The following is a 13266-nucleotide window of genomic DNA, read 5'->3' on the forward strand; positions in this document are numbered from 1 at the left end:
ACTTTGGCTTCTCCTTTGACTTTGAGCTTTTCTCACCTTCTCATTCATTTCGTGTATCTAAGCATCTCTGTTGCCAACTCCACAGAATAGTTTGTACATGCTGAGCTTGGAGGGAGTTGTTTTCTTAAAGTACATTGTCTGTCAAGTGTAAGCTTTTGTTTCCCAGTTTCTCTAAGCGAGCTATAACAACTGTTGTTTGCAAAATTTTGCTGTTGGAGTTCTGTTTTATATGGTGTTTGAAATAGCCTTCCTGCCTCCCACTTCCTGAAATAACTCCAGCTAATCTGCTTTGCTGCTAAAATGCCAGTTTACTTCTACCAGCTAACAGCATCTGAAGATACAGTTTCCATCCCCATCTCTGTACTCTCTCTCTCTCTCTCTCTCTCTCTCTCTCTCTCTCTCTCTCTCTCTCTCTCTCTCTCTCTCTCACACACACACACACACACACACACACACACACACACCCTTATTGATTAAGTATCAAATGAAAATGAGTAGATACTGCCAAAGGATTAATTTTCTGAGTCTGGAAACCACAGGCGTAGAAGACTATGACTGTTGCCCCAAGCATGACCATAGATGTTCTTTTGAAGTAATCAAATTTGGTAGCCAGTTCCAATCGAACAGTTGATCTTGTTAGAGTTAAGCAAAAGGAAACACCAACAGATGAAAGCTGCCAGGACCTACAGAGCTCTGGAAACTCCCATTATGAGGAGGGGTCTGTACCTCGTGGTAAAGGACATGGCATTTGCAGTTCAAGTATCTCAGGGTATGTTTGAACGTGATGGACTTCTGTTCCATTTCACTGGAGTGTTGTGCTTTGGGTACCGGCCACGAGTATTCTGAATGCGGCTGTATAAATAAAGTAATGCTATGGAGGGTATGAAATAATTGATTGTATTTTAAGAGATTACCGAAAATACAAGAAAAGAGAATTATAGCAACACAGCAGGAAAAGCCTCATTACATAGAGCCTGACCTTTTTTTCCTCCCTTCTCTTCGTGATCTTTGGAATAGTGATGTGTCATCTGCACAGACAATTAGAGACCTAATATTGCCCTGCATCACTGGAAGTTTATAGCCCCTATGCCAGTATTATTCTAATTGTCACCACGCATGCTGGGAAACTCCACATGTACTGGGCATTAAGTGGCTCTGTAAATCATGGAAAAGAGCAAAGGAAGACACTAACAAAAGAAATCCTTGGCTTAGATTAAAAATAAACTCCACCTCCAAAAAACATTTGATGGAACATAGAAAGCTAACTTATATCACATTGGACCCATTGGTCCATCTTGTTTTATTTGCAGTGGCTCTCCAGGGCTTCAGACAGAAGACTCTCAGCCCCATCTAGCAATGCCAAAGATAGACTCTGATGCCTTAAGCATGAAAAGATGTGCTCTAGCACTGAGCTATCGGCTTTCCTCTCATGTTGAGGGAAGTAGCACCCCAAACAAAGACTAAGGGATGAAACTCCAACAGATCTTGAAGAAGTCAGGATTTCCCCTATAGACATTTCACTATTTGTGTTTTAAATTTGTTGGTTGTTTTTTATGCTCTTCATGGTTTGGGCGGTATAAAAATGTAATAAATAAATAAATAAATAAATATAAATAACACATTTCTGATATCTTACAGCCGCATGGATCAAACCTGTTTCACACATTTGCTCACCATTGGGAAATTCAAGAAGGAGCTGCACCCAATCCTGGGTCTCTGATGAACATACCTGTATAGCATCTGTATTTCCAAGCACATAGTTGTCTTGCTCATAAGAATACATTTCTTTTAATTAATTAATATTCAACTCACCTCCTAAAAACGTCTTCATTACTTATACACACACAAATATACAAAAATACATTTTAGTAGCAAATAATTGTATAGTTATGTATAATTATACAAATGTGCAAAAATTAAATATTACCTGAAGTATCTTAATTGAAATTTCATCACAACTTCACTATATTACAAAAAACATTTAGTCTCAGATATGACTTCCAAAACCCTTTCCCTTCTTTACATTAGGTGTCTCTGATTGTTTGGGGCCTGTAGGCATATCTGACAATTTGAGAAACTTTCACCAAGACAGTGATTAGAAACTAATCACCAAGGTGGTTAGCACAACCACCTCCATTTTCTAAAGGAAGCTATATAGTATCCATTATACACCAAGCGAGGAGTCACGTACTAAGAATGTCTTCAAGGATGTTTCTCATGTAACTATCCTATCTATCTTAAAACAATAGCTTCATGTCCCCGGGCGGAATGTACTGTTACAAGGAGATAAGGGGGCTCAGTTACAGAAGAAATGTTTTGCAAAAGATAAGGGGGCTCTCTCTGGTGTTACATTCTAATTGGTTAATATTGCTGTGGGGCACTGCCCCTTTCAGGCTTGAAAAGCCCTGCTGAATTCCCAATTCTTTGTCTGACTGTTGCTTTCAAAACTATCAGATCTTGATTATAATCAATAAAGCGCTTTGGACCCTCTGTCGCTGTAAGTGTGGTGTCGTTCTTGAGGGCTGAATTGGATCTCGTCCTCGAGGGCTAAGAACTTGTCTAACAATTCTGGTGCCGTGACTCGGATTGGCCCAAGAGCTGGGATCTGCATCTGCCGGTGGAACGAGGAGCCTCTGCTAGAGGAGCGTACGCCAGAAGAACTTTTCTTCTTCTGCCTCTGCCTTGGTCAACTCCTGCACCGTGTGGATTTGCGGAGACCAGATTGACGGGACCATTCGTACCACGGTTGGAAAATCGACCCCACCGCGACAGACGGAAGGGTATCAGGCAACAACGGTCAGACGTGACAAAGAGACGGGCAGACTAACCTACAGCTGTTTGGTGAGTTGAACCTCTAATCCCTGGGATCCTAACGGAAAAAGGAGGGAGTGGGTGTTCACAATTGACCTCAGAAATGGGAAGCTCTCAGTCTGTAGTAACAGATAGCCCTCTGGATTGTTGCCTTCGTTATTGGAAAGAGTTTGTGAAAAATGCAGATTACGGTGTGAAAATGTGTAAAGATGATTTAAAATTGTTTTGTGAGCGGGAATGGACAACTTTTGGTGTTGGATGGCCACCTGGTGGATCTTTTGACCCAAAGTTAATTTCAGCTGTGCACGATGTAGTAACAAGGGATCGCCACTGGGACCAACTCCCTTACATCGATACGTGGCAAAAGAATGTACCTCCTATAGGATCGCCGGCTCCTTGGGTGTTAAAATGCAAGATTCAGAGACATAAGGTTATGTTGATGCAAAAACGTAAGAAAAAGAATTGTCAGTTTGTGTTTCCACCCGGCCCAAGTGATGAATTTGATATTTTAGCTTCTTCACCGTCAGCTCCACCTCCACCCCCACCTTTATTGCAACCGGCTTCTTCTTCCTCCTCTTCCCTTCCTTTGCAACAACTGGCTTCCTCCCCTCCGTCCTCTTCTCCCCCTCCTTCCTCCCCTCCGTCCTCTTCTCCCCCTGTTCTGACTCCTCAGCAGACTCTACCCCCCCCTATTTCTTTGCCTCCGCCTTATCCGAAGCCTGAAGAGGGGAGCCCTGAACTGCTCAGTCCCTCTTCTCCTATTGCTGCTTCTCTTGTTGTTGAATCCCCTGCCTTAACGCGTGCCACGGCTCGGGAGAAGGGAATAGCCCTCCCTTCTTTGTGGAAAAAAGCTGAGCAAGCTGAGCAGAGCCTCCAAATGCCTCTACGTGAAGTGATTCAGGGAGATAGAGTTGCCTTCGTCTATGCGCCTTTTACAACTTCAGATCTTTATAACTGGAAAACCCAGAACCCCACTTTCACAGAAGACCCCTCGAAGCTCATTAGCCTCATGTCTTCCCTATCCCACACCCACATGCCAACTTGGGGTGATACTCAAATGCTTTTGAATACTTTGCTGCCTGAAGTTAAAGCCCAAATCCTTGCTGGGGCCAGGCAAGCCTATTTAACACAGGCTCCAAATGCCACGGAATCACAAATAGCAGAAGTGTTGCCAACTGGAACCCCTGATTGGAATCACTTGCAGAGTGAGGGAAGAGAAAGGGCAGCTACCTATTTTGGCTTGGTGCTTGCAGGCATGCGGAAAGCTGCACGAAAGCCTCCAAATATGAGCAAAATTATGGAAATAAAGCAGCAAAAGGATGAGGCCCCCTCTATTTTCCTACAGCGCCTTAAAGATGCATATAGAAAGTGGTCTGATCTTGATCCAGATGCGGTTGAAAATAGGGGTGCATTGGTTTTCCAGTTTATTGCTAATTCTCAGAGTGATATCAGGAGAAAGATTCAAAAGCAGCCAGGGGCGGCAGGGAAGACCATAGAAGAATTGGTTTTGATAGCCCAGGATGTTTTTGAAAGAAGAGATGAAGTTGAAAGGAGAGAAGAAGTTAAGCGGCAGGCTAAGTTCGTTGGCATGGTTTTTGATCAAAAGAGTGGGAGTGGCAAAGGAGGGCGCGGAAAAGTTCGTCTTGAACGGGATCAGTGTGCATTTTGTAAGAAGAAAGGTCATTGGAAGTCAGAATGTGAAATGATCAAAAGAAAGCAGAGACAGGAGTATGAGAGTCCAAATGCCAGCGCCCCACCTCAGCCCCCAACTCAACAGCGTGTCTTTTATGCAGATGAAGATTGACGTGGTCTCAGGACAGGGTATCCCCTTTTAAAGGCTACCAACGCCCACCCTGATCCTATAGTAAAAATTAAAGCAGGGGATCAAGAGTACTCAGCGCTCATTGACACGGGAGCGTCCTTATCTCTTTTGCCAGCTTCTAAAGCACCTGGTGGCAAAGCAGGGAGAAAGGCTATCGTAGGGGTGGATGGTCGAGTTCAAAATCTTGACATCTCACGCCCCCTGCTGACAAAAATTGGAAATACTGAATTGCAACATTCCTTTGTATGTTCTGAAAATTGTCCAGTGGCTCTTTTGGGCAGAGATATTCTAACCAAACTGCAGGCCCAGATTTCCTTTGGCCCTAATGGAACACTTGAGGTCAGGTTGCCCAAACAGCAAGGGAGCAACTATCAGATGGCTTTGTTTGCTCTGCTCCAAGATGAGTCCCCAATGCGAGAGAGCAATGAAGACATGCTAATTTCTGAAGTTGATCCTGATGTATGGGATGATTCTGGACCAGCAAGAGCCCTCAATGCTAAGCCCCTGCAATTACAATTGAAACCTGAAAGCGCCCCTGTGTCCTTGCGTCAGTATCCCTTGAAGCTAGAAGCCAGAAGGGGACTGCAGCTCCTTATAGATCGCTTCTTAAAGAATGGGTGGATAAAGAAGACTACCTCTCCCTACAACACACCCCTGATAGCGGTGCCTAAGCCTACCCCACCTGGCCAGGTACCCCAATGGAGAGCTGTTCAGGACTTAAGAATGGTGAACAGTCAAATAATACCCCCACATCCGGTGGTCCCTAACCCCCATACCCTTCTGACACAGCTTGAAGGGTCACATGGGTGGTTCTCTGTATTAGACCTGAAGGATGCCTTTTTCTCCATTCCTTTACATGAGGACACTCAGCCACTGTTTGCTTTTACCTGGACTAACCCACATACAGAAGAGGTCTGCCAGTACACCTGGGTTGTAATGCCTCAAGGACTGAATTGCGCCCCCTGTGTCTTCCAGGCGCAATTGCAACAAGATTTGCTGCCTTGGAAAGAGAAAAACCCTGATGTTAAGGTTCTGCAGTATTGTGATGACCTGATTCTTTCAGCATCTTCAGCAGAGGCCTGTCGTGAAGCAACTGTCTCGCTCCTGCACCACTTAGGAGCCTGTGGATACAAAGTATCAAGAAAGAAGGCCCAGATTGTCAAGCAAGATGTAACCTTCCTCGGATACCACCTGTCACAAGGGAAAAGATGCCTGGGCAATGAGAGGGTGACTGCCATTCAGACTTTTCCTACCCCGTCTTGCCCAAGGGCCCTACGAGCTTTCCTAGGCCTAACTGGCTTTTGCAGACTTTGGATACCTGATTATGGAGGAAAAGCTCAACCCTTGTATAACTCCTTGACCAGTGAAGGACTCCAAAAATGGAGGTGGACTCGTGAAATGGATAAAGCATTTGAAAACCTCAAGCTTGCCCTCACCTCACCACCTGCTTTGGCTTTACCTGATGGAAGAAAACCTTACAGACTGTACGTCCATGAGAGAAAAGGAATAGCCTCAGGTGTGCTGTGCCAAAAGTCAGGCCCCACATGGAGGCCAGTGGGGTACTACTCAAAAGTCCTGGACTCTGTTGCCAAAGGCTGGCCAGCTTGTCTACGCGCTGTGGCAGCTACGGCACTCTTAGTTACTGATACAGACAAATTGGTGATGGGAGGTGACATGGAAGTACTGGTGCCTCATGGAGTCCCACAGATATTGGGAAGTGGCGGAGGAAACCGACACCTGAACCCCGCCCGCCAGTCCAGATATGAGATCAGTCTCCTCATGGACCCAAGACTCACCTTCAAAGCCATAGCTTCATTGAACCCTGCCACTTTGCTGCCTGAACCTCAAGGAAGTGAAGAAGCTCCAGAGCATGATTGCCTTGAAGCCCTGCAATTTGACACCAAACCACGACCAGACCTGTATGATGAAGCCCTGACAGATGTGGACTTAGAGTTGTTTACAGATGGATCCAGCTATGTGCAAAATGGAAAAAGATACACAGGAATGGCAGTAACTGATGGACATGAAAATGGAGTCCAACTACAACTGAAGCTCCCTAACAGCTTTTCTGCACAAGCAGCCGAACTTGTAGCATGCACAGAGGCTCTGAAATTGGCCTCAGGCAAAAGACTAAATTTGTTTACCGATTCAAAATATGCATATTCTGTAATTCATGCGCATGGACAGATTTGGAAAGAAAGAGGATTTGTGACTGCCAGTGGGCAACCAGTGGCCCATGGGAAATTAATAATTGATTTGCTGGAAGCCTTGATGTTGCCAAAAGAAGTTGCAGTTGTCCATGTCAGAGCGCATGGAGGAGAATCAGACCTTCGCCTTCGGCAAGGGAACGCCTACGTAGACAAATTGGCTAAACAGGCTGCCATGAGTGGAGCCAGCCGAATCTACCTAGTGCAACCCATCTCTCAGCATCTAAACCCACATTATGAAAAAGAAGATTTGAAGTTGGCTCAAGAACTTAAAGCCTCAAAGAACTCAGAAGGATGGTTTATCACCCCTGATGGTCGATTTGTTGTGCCAAGAACCATCATGACTACTCTTCTCAAAGATCTACACTCCCAAGATGGACACTCATCAGCCTCTTCAATGGTTGAAGGACTTTTAAGAACTATGATCAGTCAAGGAATATGGATGGATGCTCAACGAATTGCCTCTACTTGCCTCATCTGCCAGAAAGTGAATGCATCAAGAAAAGCACCAGCAGCCATGGGAGGGAGACCATGGGCTTGTTATCCTTTTCAAAGAATCCAGATTGACTTTGCTGAAATGCCCCTATACAAAGGCTTTAAATACTTGCTTGTTCTTGTCGATCAATTGACTGGTTGGGTGGAGGCTTTTCCCTGTCGTAACTGTCAAGCTAAAACTGTAGTGCAAAAGCTCTTACAGGAAGTGGTGCCTCGTTTCTCTCTGCCCGAGACTATAGAATCTGATCAAGGAGGCCACTTTACTTCTCAGGTAGTGCAGAACTTGGCAAAAGCCCTACAAATAGATTGGCACCTTCATACCCCATGGAGGCCCCAATCTAGTGGACAGGTAGAGAGAATGAACAGAACTCTGAAAGAAACCCTAGCGAAAATTCAATTAGAAACTTCCTTGAAATGGGTGGATGCACTTCCAATTGCATTGTCAAAAGTCAGAAAGACCCCCAGAAAGGGTCTTAAATTGTCTCCTTTTGAACTAATGTTTGGTTTTCCTCCTCGGGTTTTGGTGGGGGAGCGGGAAGAGATTAACTGGGAACTGGGGAATGACTTTCTTAGGGAATACGTAACTGCCCTCAAGTCTGCTCTTTTACAGCTACACCGCTACGCTGTACCTTTCCAGAGATTGCCACTTGAAGGACCTATCCATCCGTTCCAGCCTGGTGATAAAGTCCTGCTGAAAAGGTGGAATCCTGAAAAATTGGGAGAAAAGTGGGAAGGACCTTACTGTGTTGTACTTGTAAGTCATTCAGCTGTGAAGCTGTTGGGGACACATAAATGGACACATTGTTCTAGAATAAAACACTTTCATCAACCTCTGCCTCCCCTGAGCAGCCGGAGCTCAGAGGACACAGGCAACGATCATCTGCCTTCTGGTGCACCGGAAGCCACCAGCAACACAGGCGAAGAGACCAGCGAGGAGCAGCCAGAGTACTCAGCTCAACACTTAGGGGGCACAAGAGTTAGACTTTACAAGCGGAGCCCATGAGTTTACATTCATGTGAAGATTGTGTAGCTTTAATTCTGATAATTCTTGTCTTGCTCACAGGTTTCTTACTTTGGTGGTTCCAGGTTCTATCCTGAGCGTCATGGCAAAAGTCTTTTGCTTATATCTGTGCCTTACACTACTTATAAGTTACCTAACTTTATACTGCAATTGTGAAACGTTCCTGGCAAACCCTCATAATCACCCTCATCTTCCTGCCCTACAAAAACTTGTGACCACCACACAAGCTAAGAACTGTTGGGTTTGTGAGCAACTAGGGAAGAAAGATGCAGGTAATAAATTACTTCCAGTCCCTATACCCCTGACCTATTGGACCTCAAAGATAAAAACTGGGTGGTTAGCGGACTGGATCTTAAATTACACACATTCTGCCAAAGGCTTATGGGTGCGAAATTCACGCTCCAGAGGACTCATAGCCTACCAAGTAACACCAAATGAGATAAAACATTCAATATGTATAGAATCAGAGAACTCAACTGGTCAAGATGTAGGATGGTTAAAGAGTCAAAATTGTGCACATATATTATGGTTCGATTCTATTCAAGGACTTTTAGAACCCTATGTGAATGATGAAATGAAAGTTAACAAAGAAGAGTCTACTTGCAGTGGTGTTTACAATTTCACTGACATGCCCAATTATAGTCTTACCAATCCTACACTCCATAGCTTGAATTTCACAGATGTCGTTTGGAAAAATGAATCAAAAGCCCTATTGAATAACTCTGTATTCTTTTTCAGTGAAAACGGAGCAGTTGTCAAAGCTTTACTCAATAGCTCCAATCCAAAAGCAGATGGAGCTTCACCTGATGTTGTTCCAGTCAGCCTTTTAGAGGTCCTGGCTACCTCCATCTTTTGTGGATTTAAACATACCACAGGATGGGAAGAACGAATTAAACAATGGCACAAGAGTACTAACCACTATGACAGATGCACATACCACTACATTGATGGTGTAACTATGGTAATAAAGTTTAGAAAAGACAGCAAAATAACTACTGCAAAAGGTAATATCCTTTCTCTCACTCTTGTTGAGCAAGGGATGTACTTCTTGTGTGGAGAAAATCTATATAAAACCCTCCCTCCTAAATGGAGAGGAAGATGCACTGTGTCATTTGCTGTGCCACATTTACAAATTGTTAAGAACCTTACTTCTGATCAGATGACTAATTTTGGTAGTTTTGCACACAGAATTGTACAAAGATCTGATAACCCTTTAGCTAGAAGAAACACTGGATTTCATGCTACCATACGATGGCTATTTCCTTGGTTAGGAGTATCTGAGATAGAGAAAACTGTCAAAAACATCTCACTGGAGTTAGAAAAAGCTTTTAATAGTACACTGGATGCAATAGAAAGCTTACAAACTGAAGTTACTTCTCTCAGCAACGTTGTTGTGCAAAATAGAATGGCTTTGGATTTGTTATTAGCTCAGCAAAATGGTGTATGCGCTGTGCTTAACCAATCATGTTGTTTTTATGTAAATGAACAAAGTAAAATTGAGACTGATGTGAAGAAGATCAAAGAAGCAGTACAAGTTTTCCATAGAACAGGACAACCACCCACTTATGATCTATTTGGATGGCTTACTGGTTGGTTACCCAACCTGGGGTGGTTGAAAGAAGGGTTTCTTACATTTTGTCTCATTTTAATGATTTTGCTAATCCTTGCTTTTTGTCTCCCCTGTATTCTGTCTCTTTTGAGAAACCTTGCAAAATCCGTAATCCACCAGCAAATGTATTTGCATTATGAAGCTTTAGCCATGGATGACCTAGAAGTTAGCAAGCTTGGCTTTTAAATTGCTTTAAAGGAGGGAAATGTTAGCACAACCACCTCCATTTTCTAAAGGAAGCTATATAGTATCCATTATACACCAAGCGAGGAGTCACGTACTAAGAATGTCTTCAAGGATGTTTCTCATGTAACTATCCTATCTATCTTAAAACAATAGCTTCATGTCCCCGGGCGGAATGTACTGTTACAAGGAGATAAGGGGGCTCAGTTACAGAAGAAATGTTTTGCAAAAGATAAGGGGGCTCTCTCTGGTGTTACATTCTAATTGGTTAATATTGCTGTGGGGCACTGCCCCTTTCAGGCTTGAAAAGCCCTGCTGAATTCCCAATTCTTTGTCTGACTGTTGCTTTCAAAACTATCAGATCTTGATTATAATCAATAAAGCGCTTTGGACCCTCTGTCGCTGTAAGTGTGGTGTCGTTCTTGAGGGCTGAATTGGATCTCGTCCTCGAGGGCTAAGAACTTGTCTAACACTTTCCCTTCTTTACATTAGGTGTCTCTGATTGTTTGGGGCCTGTAGGCATATCTGACAATTTGAGAAACTTTCACCAAGACAAAATGGCTGTCATGGGAGGTGTTGCTAGTCATAAAGAACAAGTAACCTCTGCAAAAGAAAGGTGTTTGGGGGAGTACAAAACTGAGGTGGGGTCTGAGCCCCACCACACAGAATGCCTCTGAACCCACAACAGGCAAACTCTTTTTCTTTCTCCTCACTCCTTCTGCCAATTAACTCATTCTCCCCTTCTCTTTTTATCTATCTGGATACCCTTAAACCGTTTAGCACTATGTAGGCATTTGCCTGTTGGTGCATTGGGGGAAAGTGGGTAGGGGAACATAGGTATATACTTAAGCCCTGCCACTATTGGCCCCCAACACTCAGCTTCCAGTTAACCCATTGCATGCTGAGCACGAAGCTCTGCATAGGACTCTGTAAGCGTGTTCAGCTGAACGTCCTTACCGAGATTCCACGATTGCAAACTCTGCTTTATCAGGGTTTCTGATCACGGGGACTCTGCAAGTGTGCTGAGCTGAACACGCTTACAAAGCCCTATACAGACCTTGGTGCTCAACGCATGAAGGTCTAACTGACAGCCAGGTGTGCAGTAACTTTGGCATAGGCCTTATCTGCATGCCCATGTCCCTGTACACCATTTTGCCCTACACTCGAGCAGGTGAACAGCTGCACTGAACTTTACTTTCACCCTCTGTCTTTCTCACACGCATGCAGCCTCCAACCACTTAGACATACAGCATTATAACTCTTCCCAACCCCATAGGTTGGTCTCACCTGGCTCCACCACCCCTGCTGGCTTCCCGAGGGCTCATCTGATCCCCTGGTGAATTACCACTGCTCTTCCTAGCCCCCTCCCCACTACCCTCCCTACCCCAACTGCTCTCTTTAGCGTGCCCACTCCCCCCGTTCCAGCTTACCAGAAAGCAGGTAAAGGGGTAGTTTCCTAACCCCACTTTTTTCCTTTGGTGGCTGGGCATGCTATAGAGGAAAGCAGAGGCCTACAGCTATGCACCCTCTTCATTTCCTAAGGATGCCTCTGAGCCCCACATATGGCCCGGAGGCATTGATGGGAAAGAAAGAGGGGAATGGTGTTTTGAAGTGGTCCCAGCGGCCTCTAAGAAAACTCTTTAATTTTTTCTTCCTTTTTTAACTGGGAGGGATAGAATGCCTCAGAAGGCACCAGGAAAGGTGTCCAGGGAATGCATTGGTGCCAATGGGCACTATATTGCCTGCTCCCAGTATTTTCTACTCAACTCGATTTGGCAGTGGCTCTCTGGATTCTTAGGCAGAGGTCCTTCTCAATTTTGGATGAACGCAGCACATTTAATGGGCTGGATCTTTGATCAGGATAGTCTAAACCGATTAAAGGGGGGGGAACATTCTTCAAGAAAATCTGTTTGAAGCCATTTTTCCACCTCATAAGTGATAAGAAGACTTGTCTGCACAGTTTGCTTGGCAATATATTTTGGAGAATAACTTGGTGGGTGAAAGTTAATTTTTATTTTTACAGTGCACAGGGTAACTTTTTCATTACATTTGTGAACCGCCCAGGGAGCTTCGGCTATTGGGCGGTATAAGAATGATAATAATAATAATAATAATAATAATAATAATAATAATAATAATAATAATAATACATTTTGTTTTCATTGCAGGTTGCATTTTTGAAGATGTGAAGGAAGCCATGATGGGAAAATTCCTCTCAACTTAAATTCTAGCTCAAAAGAACTGTGGAAATTAAGACCTCACGTTTTTCTACAAAGTGATGCTGAACCAAAAAAGGAAATTGTATATTTAACATGCTGTTTGTTGACTTTGGAGTTTTGAGATCTTCAAAGAGGCAAATTGCTCAGGCAGGGAGGCCAACTGTTGGAGAGCAGGAGTTCAGAGAGCAGCTTAATCTGGGATGTCGGGAGTCTGAGATCACTGTAAATAACGCCTTGCTAATTCCCCGAAGAGAAGTCAATTATCTGCTGCAGCTTTAAAAGGAAGGAACTTATAGTAGCTACTTTGCCTTTTTGAGAAATAAAAACGAGCAGGCAGGACTGGTCATTGAATATTGCAGTGTCCAAGTGAAAAAAATGAACTTCACACTTTTATGGTAAGTTCTGAACCACGATCAGATACAAGGACCTAATACATTTTAGTTGAAGTTCTTACAACAGGTCTCACAAGGCAGCGTTGGCTAGGAGCTGGTTCCCACATACATGCATTGCACACCACTTGATTCCTCTCACCGCTTGGGGATTAAAGGTATGAGCTGTGACTCAACTGAAAAGCCACCTTGAGTGCCATTTTTTTTTAAAAAAAATGCATCCGGGCCAGCCATTTTGATGGTTTATTTACCCTTTTAGTGCTCCATAGCTACTATGGAGCAACAAAAGGGTCAATATTAACTTTTAAGCAAGCTATTTTTGATCTTTGGGTGCTCTGTAGCTGCTCCAGATGCCATTTCTTTCTCCTGGCACACAGTGGTGAAGTCCACTTTTTTGTGGTTCTGGAGGCAAAAATGGTCTTGCCCACCCCTGACTTTGAGAAATAAAACCATGTATACCCTGATAATTACCTAATGTATTTTGTAATGTATTCCCGTTAATTCTGTGTA

General features: G+C 43.9%; 1 protein-coding gene across 1 annotated transcript in view; it reads left to right on the plus strand.

The window, feature by feature from the left end:
* Positions 1–12971, plus strand: part of UBE3D (ubiquitin protein ligase E3D) — a 72775-nt gene extending 59804 nt beyond the window's left edge. Inside the window, exon 10 of the mRNA XM_063125466.1 lies at positions 12317–12971. Coding sequence (XP_062981536.1) covers positions 12317–12337 — 21 coding nt within the window. The 3' untranslated portion in view covers positions 12338–12971. The remainder of the gene's footprint in view (positions 1–12316) is intronic.
* Positions 12972–13266: the final 295 nt, after the last annotated feature.

Source organism: Elgaria multicarinata, chromosome 4 (genome assembly GCF_023053635.1).
Source record: "Elgaria multicarinata webbii isolate HBS135686 ecotype San Diego chromosome 4, rElgMul1.1.pri, whole genome shotgun sequence".
Taxonomy (NCBI): Eukaryota; Metazoa; Chordata; class Lepidosauria; order Squamata; family Anguidae; genus Elgaria; species Elgaria multicarinata.